Source organism: Vanacampus margaritifer, chromosome 7 (genome assembly GCF_051991255.1).
Source record: "Vanacampus margaritifer isolate UIUO_Vmar chromosome 7, RoL_Vmar_1.0, whole genome shotgun sequence".
Lineage (NCBI taxonomy): Eukaryota > Metazoa > Chordata > Actinopteri > Syngnathiformes > Syngnathidae > Vanacampus > Vanacampus margaritifer.
In genome coordinates, this window is record NC_135438.1 from 6,516,068 (window position 1) to 6,537,181 (window position 21,114).

A 21,114-nucleotide genomic window follows, 5' to 3' on the forward strand; every position below is an offset into this window, starting at 1 on the left:
ATATAATCAATAGCACATAGAATATTTATTTTCACATTAAACTTCTTTGATAAATTATTTCATATACAAGCTTTACTACATCCAAAAAGGTCTTCATATAAAATTTTACTTCACAAATATGACTTCTAAACTCAACACTGACATACAAACAGTAAAAGTGCTCTCAGCACAGCAGCTTGCATTATAACATTTTTATCACGTTCTTCATTAGGTCACGCTGTCAATATGACAAGATCCACAGTTTATGTTTCACAAAGCACAAATGGATGACATTCCGCTGAAATGGTCAGTGAAACAATAAGTATAGTTTGAAACCCTGCAAGTTAGTCTGAAGTCAGGATATGTATTTTCTTATGCATAGGACATCCTGCCTAGGTAGTTAGCGGGGACATATCCCCGCTGGCCATCAGCCTCCGCTAGCCACCAATCCTTATTACCGCCCAAGTCATTGAACTTCAAGATGCGTACATGCTGGTACTCCTGCAGTGTCAGCTCCTGGTCGCAACGGGCTTGAAATGCATATACAGCATAGTACTGTGAAAAGAGACAAGAAGCATATTAATTTGTCACACCAGTGCTTAAATAGACTGTAATTTTTTAGAGATAGCATTGTCCCAATAATCTTTCCTGCCCGAATAACACCAAATTATAAAAGGACAACAGCCTAGACACTGCCATTAAAAACACCCCCTTTTAATTCACCTCAATTTGTGTAGACCATTCTCTTAGACTCATCATTAAAAATTGTCTCCATAAGCTATTTTGGATCATTAGACCCTTGCCAAGGTATAGACTGTAATGTGTTTGGCAACTCATTAAAGAGATTCTGTATTTGATAGCTCTTTAAATAGATTTCCATGATGAATGCCAACAATTTTGACTCTTCTGACAGGGAACGGTCATTGTTAGCCTAGTGGTTGACATAGCAGACATTGTATTTGTTATTTGGCATCCAATTCAATTAGTTTCCCTGTTTGAATGGCAACGAGTGAAGAACGTCGACTGCTTTACTGTATGTCCTTAATCACGTGAGAGAGGTTCCAATCTTCTTGCAACCTTGATCAGGATAAATGGGGAAGGAAATGGATGGTTGGTTGTTATCATTGAATTCAACCCTTACCCATCCATTTTTTACTTAACCTGTTAAGGCTCACTGAAAATTTGGAAAGTTTTTTCCCCCAAGATACATTTCTTCCTAAACTATCACCAACACACTTCCAGAAATATTGACATTCAACAATATTTTACTATACTTTTATCACTATGCTTGTTTTTTCCCCGACTTCATGCACGGCAAAACAACTCCTAAAAGTATTTCCTTGACTTTTGCTTGCCTTGACCTCAATATTGTCATTAAACCAGTAGGTGGCACTGTTTGCTAGATTTTTACCCGAGCACTGACGCTGATGTGATCGCCCCTTCCTCAGAGCAGCTGTCCTTTCTGTTAGAAGTGTTCTTCCAACACAGCTGATTGAAATGATCAGCTCATCACCAAGCTCTGCAGAAAGCCTGATAACGATCCTGATCATTGAATCAGATGTGTTGGTGAAGGGAAACATCTCAAATAGGCAGGACAGTGGCTCTTGAGGACCAGGGTTCCCTAAACGGGCGCAAGACTTTTAACTCCGTCATGCAAATTGTATGTTTGTATACGTACCTGCTGGGCGTCTGTATCAAACGAAGCCTCCAGGTCGTCTGATGTATCAAGTTCAACCTGAAGGCCTGAAAGGTTGGAGTTGCTGTCGGTTGTGCTGAGACTGAAGCTCCGCAGGCTGCTGCTCCCACTGCCCGACACGAAAAGGCTCAGGTTGTCAAAGTCCTCGTCGGCAATGGCGGGTGGCTGCGGCTGTTGTTGTTGCTGCTGTTTGGCCACCTGGCCTCCCCTTTGCGAGTCTCTCAGAGGGTTGTACTGTTTCAAGAACGTGGAGTACACGTATCCCTGCGCACCTAATTGGTGGTACATTGGAAAATTATGAATACATGCAAAAACATTTCAAGACATTTCTAGTTCTGGTCAGAACATGGGCATTCGGCAGAGTATAGGCTACATCTCTTTGAATATTCTAAGAATTGTTCATTGTTCTGTTGTAGCTACAAGCTACGCTAAAAATCTGTCTAACTCTGCGTACAGAGAAAGACATCATGAATAAGATACTCTGAGACAAGCAAATTCACCCCCAACTTCTGGGCATTCTTATAATCCCAGGGGGGTAAGACACGTCTTTTGTAGTTTTTTTGGGGGGGTATGTATAGCATTCTCAAAAAAGGTGTTGTCGCAGTGAACATTAAAGTCCAGAGAGCAGAATAGAGTTTTGTCCTTGTTTTGGAATTGTCAGCAGCTAGTGAGGCTTTTCTCTTCCTAAGAAACGCTGCTGACAACGCACACCGGTTTGTTGTAGAGTGTTACGAGGGAACACGTCCCCAGAGGACAGACTAACACTATCGGCAACTGTCAGAGCACTTCATTGTGAGAAAGTTTTCTATGTGAAATTGAGGTCAATCTGTAGAGGAGCATGTGCTCAATGGTCAAGAGAGGTGGTAAATTCTTCCTATTCAAGTATTAGGCTAGACCTGTTTTTGGATCTCTTTATTTGTCTTGCCTTCCTTATAACGTGACTTAATATGCATGTGTGAGCACAAACTTGCCTCCGGTGTGAACCAGCCAGCGGCTGCTGCTGCCCAGCGGGTCTGTGTCCACCAGCAAGGCCACCAGCTCCCCTTCCAGCAGGCTGAGGTCCTGCTTTTGGCAGCCATTGCACTTCCTCTTCAGCTGGTACAGACGACTCGGGGGATATTCGGCCAGCAGTTGGGCACGTTGTTCTTCTGTCTGATGATCCACCTCCGGCGCCTGGAAGGCAACAAGTGTTGTTAGTTATGTATGTAGTATGTGAGGTGGATGGAGTTCGTCGAGGGATACTTTGAAACATTACAGAAAAAGTTTTTTAAGTGTAAATGGCTGAGACCTGATGGAGCATGGAATTGCCCCAGTTAATCACCACCTGGGGGTGTCCTTTGTGTTCATCTTTATCACTTGGAATTTTCCACCAAACTGTGAAACTCTTTGGGGGAAATGAGGGACTTTGAACTTGACATCCAGACAGACGATCTTGAAAGTGAACTGTTGTAACCTCTCAAACGCCTGGACTGTTGCCTCATAGTAAGAAAGTTGCCGGTTTGAATCTAGGTCAGTTCTTGGCTTTTTCTTTGTGGTATTTTTTTTTGTTCTCCCACAGTGCAAAAACGTGTAAGTATGGTAAGCTTGTGCAACACTGCATGTTAAAGAGAACATATACGTATCAGCAATTCAAGTCTTGAAATTGTCTAATGTTGGTAGAAGACACTAATTGGCGTCATTGTTTATGAAAACAGGCTGTATACATGGAAGACTCATTGTCTTCAGTATTTACGAAACACATGAAATGTTGAGGTTAATTGAAGACTATATTAGCCTCAATGTTTAAAAATTGTATGTTAGGTTCATTGAAGACTCAGAGGAGGCTCCACCCTCCACAATGTAAGCAGAATAGAAATTGGTGGAAGCGTTGCAATCCAACCTCAAAAGGAGAATATCTAATTATTCTTGCAACCACTTATCTCACCGCTATTTTCTTGTCTCGTTGCCTCTCGAAGCTGACTTTCCGCTCCATTAGTTTCTGTGCATTCTCCTTGACAAACGCCAGATTGTTCAGCTCATCCATAATGCTGTTCTGCACCTCAGCGATGTTTGACAACGGAGCCTGCGAATGATGCGGCAAATTTGCATTTTAATGCAATAAATATGCTTGATAAGGTACTGTTTTTTGTGTGTGTTGGTGGGGGGTGCTGCTCACTGGTAGCTGCTGTATGGAGGGACCACCTGACAATATTTTCTCCATCAGCCCCCTGAGCAAGGCCACGACGTACACCGCACAGTTTTTGAGGATAGCATAGGCAGCCATGTTGAACCGCTGCAACTCCTCCACGAGCAACGCGTTGAGAGCCTCGTAGTCCCTCCGGGCAGGACCGGGCATTTCTACGGATAGCAGGCATGGGGTTGAGGACGAGGTAGATGATGAGGACGAGGAAGAAAAGGACGAGCGCTCAAGCCGACTGCAGTAATCCAGCAGTTTGTCATAACGTTTTTGGATGAGCTTTTGTGGTGCAGTGAACATGCCCTGAAGAGATGAGAGTGGGGCAAGGACCAGACGCTCCATGTTGTCTTTCTGTGAGACATTAGAAGTTGAGTGTGAATGGCTTTTTGCAGGCATCTGCCTCCTTTTGGAGGTACAGAAGGCAAACGTCAACACTGCTGAGCTGCTACCACAAGTAGCGAATAAGAGATTAGCATGTTAGCAAGCTATAGCAGATATAACAGACTTCATCTATTAAGTCAATGAGCATCTATTTAGCTATCTAGATAGCTAGATAGATAGCTAGCTAGCTAGATAGCTATCCAACTTGCTATCCGTCTTGGGACTTTTTGACTTACATAATCCTCATAGGGGTCATCACTTTTAGTGTGTGATGAGCCGTTTGAGTCCTTGATTATGCTCTCCATTTCGTGGACATTGTTAACAGCGACGGACACCATCTCCTGAATTGGACACAACCATAAAAGCATGAGGAAACAAAGAAGATCAACAAGGTATACATTTTTTTTTAGACTTTTCACCAACCTGACTGTACTGCAGATAGCTTTGGACATTCTTAACCAGCTGCCTTACAGCTTTCTCCAGGCTCCTGAACAGCTTTTCTTCCCTGTCAAACACTTCATCCCTGACCTGTAGGCGAAAATAAAAACAAAAAATGTAAGACCCCGAGAATAATCCAAAATAGTAGGCACTTGGCAGTATTTTGAAGGTACACCATGGTGAATGATGATGCTTGATTTTCTTACCTGTGGTTCAACACCTGTGAGGATCTTGAGATAACCTGCAAACCTGTCACCTTTCTTCCTAATAGAGTGGATGTTGAACTTGTGAAGTTTGCGCAGAGTTCCTTCACCCTCTGAGTTCTTGTACTTCATCGCTGAAAATCCAAATGGTAACAGAAGAGAATGGATATGTATAAGATCACATTGCAGTAGGCGTAATCACCTCACCTATGTCCTTGCGTCTCTTGAACTCGTTGATGTTGATGTTTATGATCTTTACGGCGGTGAAGGCCTCCTGCAACGGCTGGAAATCGGGGTGGTCTTCGGGCGTGGCCTGCCACAGCTCGCCAAGCAGCAGCGGGTACTTCATGATCCTCTGGACTGGCTTGATGAGGAGCGAACCCATATCCAGTAGATGGGGCTTCCCTCTGTGATGCAAAACAATCATCGAAAATGGACCCCAAAAAAGTCTGCAAGTTCAGCCTTGTCATTTTCGGGATACTCACTCTTGGTCGTAGAGTTTCCTGCAATTTAAGAGGAGATAGAAGATTTGAACGTTAGATTTCATTTATAGTGTTAATTTCCTAACCTACTGGAACCTCAAAAGTTGAACACCCCTGAGAACATATAATTCGGCATCTGTTCAAAGTGTTCCAGACTTGCAGCATACCTCACAGGACCTCAATTAAACATCATTTTTCTTCGACTTTTTTTTTTTTGCAACACTTTGCCTAAAAGAAAGAACCACCTCAACCAAGGAGTTTTGAAAAAAGGAGGACATACAGGAAGTTTTCTAAGTTGAAAGGCTGACCTCCCCTCAAAATGGTGTGATTTGCACCAGAGCGACTACAGTACTTTAATTCTTTATCCTTTGTATGTTTAACCAAACACTGTCAGGGCCCTTTTATTAACACCCCTGGAAACTCTTTTACACTGTGAAGAAAAATGCAGGCCAAAATTGGAAGTCCAACAGCATCCTGTATTGTTCCACCTCAGAATGTCCACTGTATCAGGAAGTTGCAGCTTGAAATGAATATTGTGAGGAAGTAATACTTACTTCATTGCTAATACACACGTGGTGAAATGTTGCTTTATTCCTTCCTCTTTCTCGTAGGATTCCAGCGCCATGTTGGCATCGTCGTGATGGTAACAGTAAATCTTATACACGTCCTCTAAAGCTGCCTTTGCCTGGATGAATATGTCTCCTTTACATTCAAAACAAACACATTTTCCCAAAATGTATAATTAACATAAAATGCTCAGCATTCAGGCATGGAGGAATAGGGGGGGGGGGGGGGGGTGATGAAGATTACCGGTACCTGTAATGACGGCCTCAGGATCTGGGTCAGATATGGCTTCCTGAAGTCTGTTTAGCAGTGCAGCTGATATCTCGCACACCGTTTCCATGTTGGTGAACAGACGATCCACATCGACAACCTAACATAACACATAGCATTTTTTGTCCACTACAAAACATTAGGTACATCTGCACAGTCTTATGAGCTCTATCAAACATTCTAACATGCTTATTGTGTATTGCAAACCTTAACTTTTATTGGGTAATTTGACTTTGAATAGTTGGAATTTTCATTCAAAAAATCGGTAACAAAATTTTATCTTTTGAAAAGCCAGATTAGATAGATGTCTTCACTTTTGCCTTTCAGGTGTATGGGGTTTGTTCGGATACAGTATCTGGAATGCTAATTGGGGATAGAAAGAATGTAATTCCAGATATCTGATGTTCTGTTGACGAGGGAGAACTGAATGACATATATCTGTAACACATCCCATCTGCTAAATGTTTCTACAATCCGCAATAACACACCTGTATGTTTCTCAGAGGCTGCACCACCTCTCGGATGCACAACTCCAGGTCAGTGAGGTAGTCTTTTTCAGTCTGTATCAGCTCTTGGATGACTTTTGATCTGCGGTTCATCTTTCGCGAACGGACCTCTTCTGGGTCCAGCGCTGGTGAGGCAGGGGTGGACAAGTCGTGCGGTGTCATTTTTTCTGCAGAAAAATGCGTACTATTAGTGAGGGTAGAATTAACATGTTTGCCGCACAATGGAGAGGTCCCAACACTTTGCACGTTCTCCCCATATTTGCGAGTTTTTTTTCTGGGTGCTCTGACTTCCTCCTACATTCCAAAAACAGGCATGTTCGGTTAATTCAAGTCTCTAAATTGGCCTGGTGTGAATGCGCCATTGTGATGACAAAATGCTAAATCTGTCTGCAGGATTTTTTTTATTGGCGGATTTGACCAACAAACGGTAGAAGTAAATTCTAACATATTTTTTTAATTATGTGTTTGTGTTAAAGTGACAGCTGTAGCACATGAAAGCACTACAATATTAAAACAAATCGTACATAAAATTGCTGCATTATTACAGATTAGCATTAGCTAACAGCTTTATTAGCAAAAGCTACTGAAAATGGGTTCATTATGGAATGTTAGGCAAAGTTATTATTGTGGTGGAAGATTTGGCTGCTACATGTGCCACATGCATGCATCTACTTCAATATAGTTCAGATCCTGGTGATGAAGTGCTACCTCCACAAGTGAAAATAGAATAGAATGATGCTGCCGTCTTTAAGAGTGCTCTCTAAACTCCTTACCTTGACACAACGACATAGTTCAGCTCTGTCGTCATGGTAATAAATGTCACACTCTTGCGGTAGAAGGGGTGGGGTGAGCAAGCTCATGAACTTCACCTTACAAACTGGCTAAGACGTGGGTGTAAATTGAACTGTAATTCAAGATCATTAGGGTATTTTGACAAAAGCATATAACAGACAATTTAGACAGACACTTGGGAACTAGTTTCAATTGCAAAAAACGATAAGAAAAAAAACATCATCCTTTAGCAAAAGAAAAAGCCGCAAACTGAAAAATTTATTCCACCAATATAATTGTAGAGTCAAATTTGTGTTAACCTTTGTGGCCTTCTTATGGTGTGTGATGTGAAACTTTTTGTATTTGTGGCATTCGTGATGCTAGCATGTAGCCACTTAGCATTGTGATATAAAGGTCAGAACATAGCTGTGGACCTCCATCGACCGCAGAGGTAATCGTGACCTCCCACACATGGCTACAAACGACTACGTGCATACTGTTTGTTTATATACATTTTCAAGCGTTTAAAGGGTTTTAGCCCATGCAAGAAGCCGGTAACGTGCTAATTCATCAGCAAAGGGCATTTCTTGAAGGAAAAAAACTTTCTGAGCCGCCTGCAATATTTCATGGTGAACTAATTATTGTGACTGCTGCGCCACAAGGCCTCATTTAACATGCCAGTCAGGCTCACTGCGCTTTTTTTTTTTTTACGGCTCACACCGCCTAATCAGTCTGCGACGGCTGTGCGCTTGACTTCAGGCAAGAGAGAAGCCGCCTCGCCGCCTAATCGATGCCACACACGGCTTCCTGCTCGGGGCGGGATTGAGGGCAAGGGGAAGGCTGCAGGGGGCTCGTGTCAGGTTACGGAACGAATCGCACCGCTGATGTAATGCGCCGGCGTGCTCAGGCATTCCATCTGTTTGGAGGCCATTAATAAGCCCGCACCTTTGCAAGGACACACACATGCTGACCGAATCTCACACAAGTTAGGAAGCGCACACACAAAACAATTTGACCACAGTCCAACAGGGCACAGCATGCTCAATGCTAGTGCATAAAACATAAACCTCACGCATTGAGGTTATTTGCCAAAGTCTACCGGCTATAGAGTGTAACTTAGAGGTAAATAAAATAATTCATAATAACAATAATAAATTATATATAAGTATTCAAATATTAAATATAAAATTATTTTAAAAATAAATTGGAATGAAATATAAAATTATATGTAATACAATTAATCAAAATATTAAATATACTGTATTTTATACAATCTATTAATTTAAATATTAAATATGCTCATTGTTTCGTAGAAACAAATGGCTATAAATATTCAATGTTAGACCCCAAAATGTTTTAGCAGCATATTAATTTACAAATACAATTACTCTTTCTAAATGTTACATTTAAAAATAATTAGTAAAATTATAATTAGTTTTATTAAATAGAAGCAAAATATACAATGAATTAATCTAGTTAGAAATAGAAAATAAAATGATGTAATTGTTTAATCTATTAAATAGAACTGATTTGCTGATTATTGATAATAGAATTAGTAAAAAAAAATATTAAATATAAAAAATTATAATGAAGTGAAATAAAATGTCATAGCAAAATATGTTTTAATAATTAACTGCTGCTGCTTCCTCTTGTCACATTGCAAATCAAAGTCAATAAACTACAAACCAGATGACCCAGGATTTTTTTTTTTTTATAAATTGTTGGTTGACCATTAAAATTATAAAACGATTGGTGCACAATCTAGTACGTTATGATGAATAAATAATAGTTTTTAATCATGTGATCGGTATTTGCTTGTCCATCATGTTGGAGGTTCAGATCGGTAGGATAAGCTCGGTTTGAAATTGATGAAAAGACTAGACGTTATACTCATAGACATATAATTTGTGCTCATCAATTTATGAGCACAACTGTCTGCTGCTAATGGTGAATTGTGCTCAAAAGTGCACATACTCTGTCTTACATGGTATATTTTGTTATAATTCATCTAAAAGGTCAAGGCCTGTCCAATTGGAAAATAATTTTGCCTGCTCATAAACTAACATTTGATACCAAAGTACAAACTAAACATAGCACTTTCATTGTCCACGCCATGGTTAAATAACTGGTCTGTTTAGCATGTGCTGTAGCTCAATAAGAACCTTAGGCTAATGTAGTGTGAACAATAAGCTCTTTGTCTATGGCATGTACTGTACGTGCTCCCAGAAAGAGTCTCATATCAAATTGTTTGAAATCATATAAAATTGCATCAAGTTATGCCCGAGATGCTTTACACTGTTGCAAACCATTTAATATATTAAAACTGCTGCAATTCACATCCGGACTTCTTTGTCCATTTTTTTTTATTGTGGCTCTCAGAGCAGGAGTTCCCATGAAAGTGGATCCAGGGCTTTTCACTGCCTGGGCCAACTGCCCAAGAGGCAGGAATAAAACACCATGGAGAAAAATGACACGTTAGACTTGCTCTTGCCTCCTAATTTCCTAAACATGCTCAATGGGATCTGATCACTGCTGAAAATTCTGTGAAATGATCATTTGCACTTATATTTTGTTTACTATATCAATCTATTATTATATAAGCAATGAGCAGGCCTATATAAAATCACAATTACCAAATGAAATGAACTGAGGTGCCATTAAACTGTCACTGGCCTTCACAAAAAAATAAATAAAACAAACATGACTAGTTAGATTTATAAGGCTCCATCCTTACGAAAATTAGTGTCCGTGTATCTGCAAAGGATATGACATTTTGGGAGCCTGAATGATAACTTTTGAAATCCTATTTTCATCAGGATGAAGAAAATCTTGCTTGTGCGCCTGAATATTCTGTCCACACTGTCATTATAGGATAACAGCACATTTTAACAAGCCCCTTGACATTTTCAGTTATATTACTAGCAACATTTTGTCTTTCTGAAAAAAGTGGATGGCTGTCAAATGAATATTTACATGATTAGTTTCATCACATATGATCATACACTTTGTTTAGTTTAGGTATCGATTCGTCAAGCTTAACATGTCCACCCGGTCATAATGAATATCCATTGATATATAAAAAAACACTTTCAGAAATTTCACATTTGTTAATCATTAGTCTGTCAGCTTGTTTGCTAAGTGAAAGTCCACCATGTGTTCATTAAACGCTAACATTAGACAATAATTGTCCACAAGCTCACTTATATGCTGTTTGCATATTTCGTCAGCTTGCAGTTTACAGTATGTATACTTTTTTTTTTTTAACGTGTTGGAGCTTGACCAATTTGCATTTTGAATAGCATAAAAACTACTTATTACAATGAGCATGAAGTTGAATGGAAGAATCTCAATTTTGGTGATGAAATGGGCAAGTCTCAAATGCCCTTTATGGTGAATGGTGATTTTAGTTGAATGTACATTGAAAAGTTTAGAGAAGGTCAAAATAAGTTAACCTGGAAAAGTTATAGCGCATTTTAGTTTGATCTTAAAATTTATTTGAACAGTCGTTGGCCTCAACTATTTTCCAAACAGATTGTGAGGTAAATAAGATAAACAAGCTCTATATTCTGACATCTGACAATCAGACTGTCAGGCTTTAGTAGGAATGTATTAGTAGTATTTGTAGTACTAGTATTGCACTGAGCACATAGTTCGACTCACTGAGTTCACGTTGCATGGGTTGACCAACCTGTCCGGCAGGCAGGTGACAACTTTTTGAGTTGCGAACAGGCATGCTCACGTGTTTCCTCTTTCTGGTGAAGTCATCGCTCTGTCAATATTTGCAATGCTAATATCCCTGTAAATATGCAATACGCTTTGTCGGCATGTGTGTGTGCGACCCACAGCCAAAACAGGGGCGGGTGGCGGGTTTACTGAAAACAACAAGAGTTGCCATCGTGCAGGTTTGTTGGGGACAAACAGACATTTTCGAAAGGAACTGGAGAGGAGTTAAGTGAACTGTAAACTGCCGCTGATAAGTCGAGTGTGTGTGAAAGCTGTCTTATCAGTCGACTAGCAAATGGGAAGTGAACCAGTTTGAGGAAAGGGTTAACACACAGGACAAGTGTTGCAGGAAAGCCAACATAGTTTTGACTATAGGGGTGATGTCACTCATTTGGCCTGAAGTGCGACATTCCCAACCATTGACTCCCGTAGACAGGTTGTCTGGGAACATGTGTATGTGTAAAAACACTACGTCAGCATATTAAGCTTGTCAGCTCAACTAAGATCATCAGTTGGGAGACTCGAGTCACATGACTTTATTCGGGTCAGACTTAAGTTTAGGTCTTGGGACTTGGTTGATATAATTTTTGGAATGATTCAACTTTAACCTGGATTTAAATGATTTGGCAACTAAGTCTCGTTCGTCTTTTTACATTTGAAAATAATTTCAAGTTAGCGAGTGTGCACGTGTGTGTGTATAATGTGCAACCTGGCAACCCAGGCAGTATCCTCTGATGTGGATTGCAGAGGCCAACCCATTTGCTTTGGGAATTATTTAATTATGAGAACGGCACCATGCAAGGTTTTTAACTCAGTTAGTATGACATCTAACTTTATCACTCACTCTAAAACTCAGACAGGTAAACTATGCTAACTTCTCTGTTCACTAAAGTTTACAGATGACTGGTCAAACAACTTAATGTTGATCATGCGATTAATTGAAAGGAAAATAATAGACATTACAGAAGACCGTTTGGGGACAATTTTGAAACTGAAAATGTGTTTGGTACAGCTAACCAATACAAGTAGAGATACTAAGTTTAAACTGGCTTATGTGCGAATAAATGGTGTGACTGGGTAACATTGTATGACTTATGAGTTGCTTAAAACCAAATAATGACTTGACTAACTTAGTGAGGACATGCGTGATTTTGGCCACAGTAACTCAGCACTTGTTTGAAACTTGAAGGTTAAAACTTGAGGTATTTATGACTTACTCCCACCTGTGAAAATCATTTGCGAAAAGCCTGGATGTCACTGCGCAGGGCTTGTTTACCAGCTGGTGCGCGCCACACTTATCGACACTGTTTGCATACGTGGATCCGTCCCCCGTGAGACTATCTCTTACTCATAGGAACATAACAGGTGCACAGTATCCATGGCTATGTTTGAGTCCTGTTGTGTCAAACTAGTTATCATCTAAAAGTTTTCCATGCTGACATGTTTGCATGTGGGATGGAGCGTGTGTGCGTGGATTGTTGCCATAGTTGTGCGTCCCACTCTAGGGATGTCATTAATAAGCACCTTACCTTTAAGTTTAGCGCTGTACTCCGTCTTGTCAGACTGACTGCGCCTCACCAGCGTCCCCAGGTTGATGTCACCTTTGCAGGTGTCATCATCCACAATGCTGTCCGTCTTCCTCCTCTCCAGGTAGCGCAGGAACACAGGCCGGTTCCTGCGCTTGATCACCTTCTCCTTGTTCTTCTCAGCCCCGCCGGCCTCCTTGGGATCCATGGCGAGCTTCCAAAGTAGCTCGTCCGGTAAGGAAGGCAGCCCTGGCAGCGGGAACAGGTGCACTCTTTCCCCTGTGTGCTGGTTACCTACTCTGTTACAGGTAATTCGGCTCCACCCCACCCCTGTCCACCTGACCTGAGAGGTGAGTGAACACGCCTCTCCTCTGCTGTGGGACGTGACTTCCCTTTAAAAACTTTTTCAAGCTAGAAACATGAGAGAGAATGTCAACACTGCCTTGTGACCCCGCCTGTTACAAATTTTTTAAAAAAATTTTAATTTAGTAAATATTAAAAAATCTAATTAATTACAATTGTAATGATTTTTTTCCATTATGTAATTTATATTTATGTTTGTTTATTTATTTATTACTAGCAATCTCAATTATTTAAATGGCATGACAAATAATGTTAGTCATTTAAAATAGTCCACATACTCATTATTTCATTGTATTATTTTGTTACATATTATTATAAACATAATGTATATTAGCGTCAAACTTATTTAATGTTTCAAATTATGTATATATTCTTATTAACAATGTAGTGATTGAGTAAAAAAGTGTATATGAACATATTTTGATAAAGCACTAGTATTAATTGTCATGGTATGTTTTTAACATAATTAAAATACCATGAAAAATCATGAGGTTATTTGTACAAATATATTTATTTATAATGAGAAATTATTACTCATATTCAGTATTTCCTGTATAAATATTTTGCTGCCTATTAAATTGATCATAAATTATATATTAATATGAGCAATAATACTTAAATGTCGAGAATAATTATATACAGTATTAAGTTTGTATTTGCCATTAAATATAAAATGAGTAAAATAATGTATAATTATTAAGTAGAATTTTCCATATAATTGAAAAAAATCTGTATTTTTATTTTCAATTATAATGCAAGGCATATAAGCGATACATAATTATTATTTAACGTAATGAAAAAAATGGCGCAATCAGCTGAATGTTGATTATTTAGCAAAAACGATAACAAATGAATACAAATTTGAATAAATTGTGCATCAAATGTAGGGCAGGTCCAGCAGGTTCATTGGCAGCACAATGAATGGATGCATTTGCTCCCTATTGAAAGCGTGTGTAATGTGACCTCACCAGTTTCACTCCCATGACACTAAATGCACTCACAGGGCGTGCGTGTGCTGTCATAAATACGTGACAATAGTGACCATGTCACATGAGTGCACCATTAAAGTCTTGGTGCTTCAGTGAGTAGAACGTCATTCCAAATCCTATTCAGATTCATGCAAACATGCAGTGTTAGCTATATGTTTGGTCCCTGAGGGGTGTAATCTTACATCATGTCTCTTGAAGTGCATCTTTCCTAGAAGACCCAAGTACAATGTTTTCAAAGAAGACCTTAGTACTACTGTAAGTAGTCACAGGCCACTTTTTAGGCAGGGTTGCCATGAATTTGAAATCAGATTGAACAAAAAAGGCTACCAATTGATGCATTGTGTCACAAGCACAGAATTAATGTCAAGACGTTTGTGGTGTGAATGTGATGACAGCTCTCTGGCAACTTGGTCAAAAACAAGCATGCATTTTCGCCTTTTAATAACCCACTCACGCAATCTGCGGATGACATCATTTGTTTGACCGTGCACTGCCGTCATACGAAGATAAAAGATCAAGGAGGCCGAGGAGCGATTGTTTGTTCATGGCTCAGTGTATGTGGACTTTGAGCGCTTCATGCAGTGTCAACATTCAAGTCATAAGACTGTCAAGAGGGATACAACTGTGCTACTTTGGCATGGTATAACTCTGTGGTTACGTTGTAACTGAAAGAATGTGTGTGAGTCTGAAAAATAATTAGAAAAAGCACTAGACCATATTTTTTTAATTGTAACGTCTTCCAAATGTAATATGGGATTATGGGTCTATTAATGGATTGCCAATTGTCATTACTAAAATGCTTTGCGCATCGTTATTAATTGTCAAGCAATTAATTGTCCTGAACTTTTTGTGAATTTATATTGTTATGGTCCAATGGAAAGCTAGGTAGCGACTTGCCATCGCTGAATTGTTGATTCAAGATTCAAGACATCTTTATTGTGCCCAAGGGGCAATTTGTGGTGCAGCCAGCAAAAACAAAAGACAACACGCAAATGCACGCAAGAATAACAATAAAATCTAAAATATGTAACAATAATATCTAAAATGAATTCTAAAATAAAAACAAATTCAACGGTAAAGTGACTGCAGTAAGTGCAGTAGGTCTATGCCTGAGGCTAAGCCTAAAACAACAAAATCAATTTTGTTTGTTTGAAAGGCCAATGGTTAATGGAACCCAGGACATTTTTAGGTTTTATACCTTGTTGTTCTACATCAGGGGTGCTCAAGTCCGGTCCTCAAGAGCCCCTATTAGCCTGTGTTCTGTGTTTCCCTCCTGCAGCACAGCTGAATCTAATGATCAGCTAATCAGCAAGCTTTGCAGAAGCCTGATAACGATCCTGATTATGAATCAGGTGGGCTAGTGGAGAGAAACATGGAAAATAGGCAGGATAGGGGCTCTCTAGGACCGAATTTGAGCACCCCTGTTCTACACATCTGTACCCAGAGGGAAGCATCTTAAATTCAGATGTCAGGGGATATGGGTGGAATACTTAAATGACTACTTGCCATTGAATAAAGTGCCGGGATATTTATATAGTTGTACCTTCTCTGCAGCTTTATTGTCAATCACCAAGGGAAGGGGAAAAAACGCTGGACTTAAAAATCAATTATCATTCCCTTGGTTTTGCACTACTGAATGAAATTGTTGTTTCTACCTGAAATTTGTGCTCGTTTTTTTTTCAGTTGTATTTTTATTTCATTATAAATTTAAATTACATTGCTATTAATTTTATTTTTCATGCTGGGAGTCTCAGTTTGCAGAGTTTTTTTAGGGTGGGGCCGGCAGGAGAATGGAAGTACTAGATTAGCTTCCGGTTTGTATTATAAAACTAAAGCTAGGGTTCAAAAGCGTCTTCTTAAACTGTGGTGTGACTCGGCTATTTTGTTCTTTCGTATTCAATCACAGGCTATAATACTTTTATCAACATAAACTACATCGAAAAGCAATTTAGAAGTCTAATCTGTCGCTAATAACGCTTTTATTTTTGTAGGTTTTATACAGGAAGTGTTAATAGCCTTGTAGCGGTAAAACAGGAAACAGGAAGTTGTGGGGAAACGCGAAAGCGTCAGCCATGAGACTGCCGAATGTATTCCAGTCCTCAGGCTACGTCTTCCGGGCACTTTTGGGGCCGTTTCCCGTCTTTGGACACAAACTCCTCTCTCGTACAGCCTCCTTGCCGCATTTGTACACGTTGAGAAAAAAGATGCACTATCAAACCGAGGAGAGAGGAAGCCCAAACACCACAGATTACCGGATTTATTTTAGTAAGTGGGGAACCGCCATTGTGGTAACAGAAACGTAAACACACCCCAATACAAGTGTTAGTTTAATGGCGGCACATGACAAAGTTAATGTTTGACCTTGTCTGTAACGTCAGTCTAAAAGCACTACCAACGTTTTCCTACAGTGTTCTACTTGCTATAAAAAGGCGTACGGAGGAGTTTTTGAGCCTGTGGGATGCTTGAGTTTGTGGAACAATCACGCAGAATAAACATGCTCAAGTGTATTTGACGCATACAAAATCAATTACTCGGTTGTAAATAATGTCGAATAACAATGTTTTTAGTCTTCATGTCACTAGTGAAATTCGTGTTTTATGTCAACAATCAAACGTAATGAAACTTAGCAATGAACATACTGTATAAATGTTGGGTCCCAATAGTTTACATACAGCGTAAGTCACCGGCAACCCTAATGGGGAAAAGCACTATAGAAATCAGATGGATAACTAAACTGACATGTTGCACAGATGAGTGTTGTCGTAGCAGATGTCTACATGGGGTATAGTTGATGATTCCATGGTCACGTCAAAGTCAGTGGAGTACTGTACACCATTTCATGATGACTTTATTTTTTATTGTGCCATTATTTTCTTCCTCAGAAAATTCGGACGGCATCTACATTTCTCCTTTCCATGATATTCCTCTTATAGCTGAGGCAGAACAGGTAACCCTCATTATTCTTTTGGTTGAAATCCATGGCCCCTTTCTACATGTGTACATCATGTGTAATGCTTTTCTTGCAGCAGCACAATGATTTGGCAGCCAAGAAGGCCAAGAGGATTGAGAGCGAGGTAGGTTCGGCTAAGTTCTTATCAGACTGTTACCTTGTGAAATTCAGCTGAGCATACAGCTTGTACTTGAAATACCGTCTGTATATTCAGGTGCTCTTTAACATGGTTGTGGAGGTGCCCCGCTGGTCAAATGCTAAGATGGAGGTAAGTGGGTGTCACCCTGGTAGAGTTTTCTGACAATACCAACATGTTGATGCAAAGTTAAGAATTTTGAAAAGTTTGCAGACTTCCATAAATTAAAAATAGGCATCCTTTATTATTATTATTATTATTATTATTGTTGTTGTTGTTGTTGTTGTTGTTGTTGTTGTTGTTTCCCACTGCTTGAATATATATATATTTTTTGCAATGAATTAGATTTACTTACTCTTTTGTTGTTGTTAAACTAACTCTCCATGTCATTGATTGAGCGGACAAAATGTTTGCATGTTTTTTAAATTTTGAAATGTCCATCCATATATTAGCATTTCTTTAATGTTGATCAAACATATAGTGACAAAAGTTAAAGTACCACTGATTGTCACCACAGTAAGCAGGTAAGAGAAATACCAGACCAAAAGAAATGTATGCTTGTATTCCTACTAGTACCAACTACTGTTGACTAACCCCCAAAAATTGAAGGAATACATTGCAGTCATGTGCAAAATAATAATAATAAAATATCTATTTTTTGTGCTGACAAAGACAAGACAATTTTGCTTACATTATAGACATACTAAACACTTGCATTGCACATGGGAAACGTGTGTACACACTGACACACAAATACACACTCCTTCACCATTTGAACAATTTCCAGATTGCGACAAAGGAACCGTTGAACCCCATCAAGCAAGACGTAAAGAAAGGCAAACTCCGATACGTTGCCAACATTTTTCCACATAAAGGTTATATTTGGAACTATGGCGCCATCCCACAGGTAAGGGAGTCATTCGTCAGGAACCTTGATTGTCACTAGCAAGTGCTACTAATATTAATAAAGCATAGTTGTGCAATTTACTAACATAGTATTCTGTAGAATTTGCGGCATGTCTATTACATTATAATAATTTTTTTATTTTAGTCCCAGTTGTTTGAGCTAATGCTTGCTTTTCAGTTAGTTTGTGGACAATAATTTCTCAATTTGTTTACTTGGTTCATTGGGAAAGACGTGGGAGGACCCAAACCACATGGACTCAGAAACAAAATGCTGCGGCGATAATGATCCAATTGACGTTTGTGATATCGGCATGCAGGTACAAACCCTCAATATAAGTAGGTGAATTTCTGTGCTTTTTCACCAGTCGTTTGCTTGTTCTTTAGGTATGCTCACCTGGTCAGGTGATTCAAGTGAAGGTACTTGGAATCTTGGCAATGATTGATGAGGGAGAAATGGACTGGAAGGTCATTGCTATCAATGCCTTGGATCCCGATGCCAAAAGCCTAAATGGTGGGTATTTTCTTCCGATCGAATGACTTAAGTCGCGGTGAAAGGATTCATACCCCACCCAACACAAGTGGACAGGGCAACAATAATTTCAGCCTTGACTCTTTCACCGGAGCACTTAATGGGCATCAAATGGAGGAATCGGCAATCAACTCATCGAGGCAAGCCGTCAACTTCTTCACGTTGATATCCAATTTGCATAGTGTGCCAGAAGTCACATTCAACCTGCGATTGAGTGTTGGCCACCTTCCACAAACCGACAAAAAAGGCCAGCAGCTGGCTCATTTCCAATAAAGCTGCCCGCATTTTCTGAACTTTGTGAAAAATCAGGAAACTGAGAACCAAGCAAAAAAGATCTTGGGCCATGTGTTGGTGTATTCTTTTTCCACCATCAACCTTTGCAGTGATTTGGTCACATGAACCACCTTTCCATCAAGCAGGAGAAGTGAGTCTTGAGTGTCTTTACAACCATATCCGGACTTTGTTCCCCCATTCTGTTTCGGAGACATGGACAAATGCTATGCAAATGGTGGCTAATACAGTAAGTATCAAACCAAATGTGTGTTGAAATTACCTGGAAATACACCAATGGACGGAAGAAGTAAAACAGAAGTTTTCTGCTTCTATGCATCAACACAGCATGTGACAATTTGTCCTTTTTCTGTCTGTTAAATTCAACTGCAACATGTAAGTAAAACGGAACTTGCCTCAACTCCACTCTATTCAAATGTACCGAAGTGTACCAATGTTACCAGCACTCCCAACACAGGTGTACAGAAGGTCCAGGGGACTGAAAAGTGTGATTGTTCAGGTCAGACTTTTTTCCGGTCACACAAAAAACTAGAAACATGCTAAATTGACTGTATTGTAGCATGTCGGAACCTTATTTTGTTCACGTTACGTTAGATGACCTTAGCTATAGTCAAAAGGCAAACCTTGCAGGTTAATGGCGATGACAGTATCATCAAACAGACTTTTGAGACGTTTTCATTTTAAACACAGTAGTCGCGTACAGTCAACGGTTCACTGCGAGTCTCCTTTAATAGTTGCTCTGCGATGTTCTATATGGATGGGGCAGAAACTTACTCTGATGTGAGATTTATCATTTATTCACTGCACAAATCACACAGGAATCAGATGCAGGAATCATGTTCACTGACGTGCCAATAGACCGCTAGCATTGCCTGTCCGTAGGTGTGTTTTGACCTACAGTTTCAGTTGTATGTTAAGAATTGTATTTACTCTTTAGCATTAACAAATAAGGGAGGCACATGCTACAGTACCAATTATTATGATATAAGCAGTTCAAAGAATGAATGAATGTTCTGCATATTCTATATAGAATTTTCTTACTAAAATTACAAGAATTCAGTTTTTCTTTTTCCATAGACATAGATGATGTCCGCAAGAGCCGACCCGGTCATTTAGAGGCCACTGTGGACTGGTTCAGGAAATATAAAGTTCCAGATGGGAAACCAGAGAACCAGTTCGGATTCAATGCTCAGTTTCAAGATAAGGTATGATCACATGTTTATTACAAACACTTGTAATAGCCTGCTGTATTGAGAATTTGTGTATTTGTATTAAGGACTTTGCTGTTGAGATTATTAAGTCAACACATGAGCACTGGAGGGCACTAGTGCAAAAGCAGACAAACAGTGGCGGAATTGAATGGTAAGCTTATTTAAAAGGTTGACCTGACAGAGCCTTGTGTTATTTATGTATTTGTTTTAAATTAAATCCATGTTTGGTTTTATTTTTGTTTTTTTTCCAGTAAAAATGTATCATGCTCTGACAGTCCTTTCAAATGCAACGCCAAAGATGCTACAAAAGTGATTCAATCGGTGAGCTTTATATATGCTTTCCTTAGTAATGATCGCTGCCAGAGGAGTGGCATAGCAACTGTACATCAGTGATAGTTGGTCTTTGTTAATTGCAATGTTTATTTACGCAGGCCCCTGCACTTGGTTGCGCACACAATGTTCCGTCAGTGGGTAAGTAGATCAGGACTCATTTGAGTTGTTATCCTCACGAACGTAATGTTTTTCTCTATCTCTACCTGTACAGTGGACAAGTGGCACTTTGTTTGAGTGATTGTGAAACTGGGAAAAACATCACGGATGCAAACAATCATCACTGGTATGATGGTGCTTTACGGTTTATTAGCTGTATCAGGAATGTCTGATATCTTTTGTCAGTGCCATGTTTGCTGTCCAATGAAGCTAAATATAATGTATTATACTAAACTAGCAAAAATGTTATTTGTAATCACTATGAAGTTTTGTTCATTGTCCAATCAAAGATGAAATATCATGTTTTGACTGCCATATGTTCTTTTCTTTTATTATAAGCATCCATATTAGTAATCACAGAGATAACGTTTTTTTTTTCTTTGAGTTTGTTAGTTGTATTTTACTGTAAATATTTGTTTTGTTTTTTAATTTTTTTTTTTATGTGCAATGTGTTTCTTGCCACATCAAAGGCTTACAAGATCTGCACCAAATGATCAGCTGTGTGAATAAATCCATTAACTGATGTAAATGTAAC

General features: G+C 39.3%; 2 protein-coding genes across 4 annotated transcripts; one reads left to right on the top strand and one right to left on the bottom strand.

The window, feature by feature from the left end:
* Window positions 1-3: 3 nt before the first annotated feature.
* Window positions 4-12,923, bottom strand: arhgef38 (Rho guanine nucleotide exchange factor (GEF) 38). The gene is made up of 14 exons (XM_077569912.1): window positions 12,719-12,923; window positions 6,678-6,862; window positions 6,172-6,289; window positions 5,910-6,057; window positions 5,359-5,376; window positions 5,081-5,280; window positions 4,877-5,007; window positions 4,656-4,760; window positions 4,469-4,573; window positions 3,831-4,202; window positions 3,600-3,737; window positions 2,647-2,848; window positions 1,658-1,947; window positions 4-534 (listed from the first exon to the last, which is right to left on the bottom strand). The coding sequence occupies exons 1-14, from the start codon at window positions 12,921-12,923 to the stop codon at window positions 352-354; spliced, it is 2,400 nt and encodes a 799-aa protein (XP_077426038.1). The 3' UTR covers window positions 4-351.
* On the top strand, window positions 12,846-21,113 carry ppa2 (inorganic pyrophosphatase 2). Of its 3 annotated transcripts, XM_077569915.1 has the most exons (13): window positions 12,846-12,949; window positions 13,024-13,065; window positions 16,950-17,014; window positions 17,094-17,141; window positions 17,232-17,285; window positions 17,941-18,060; window positions 18,290-18,376; window positions 18,444-18,570; window positions 19,957-20,084; window positions 20,156-20,241; window positions 20,342-20,411; window positions 20,522-20,561; window positions 20,635-21,113. In XM_077569915.1, the coding sequence occupies exons 1-13, from the start codon at window positions 12,922-12,924 to the stop codon at window positions 20,655-20,657; spliced, it is 918 nt and encodes a 305-aa protein (XP_077426041.1). In that variant the 5' UTR covers window positions 12,846-12,921; the 3' UTR covers window positions 20,658-21,113. The 3 variants fall into 3 exon arrangements, with proteins under 3 accessions (XP_077426041.1, XP_077426040.1, XP_077426039.1); XM_077569914.1 differs by lacking the exons at window positions 12,846-12,949; window positions 13,024-13,065 and adding an exon at window positions 13,738-16,332 and having other exon boundaries at window positions 17,097-17,141; XM_077569913.1 differs by lacking the exons at window positions 12,846-12,949; window positions 13,024-13,065 and adding an exon at window positions 13,746-16,332.
* Window position 21,114: the final 1 nt, after the last annotated feature.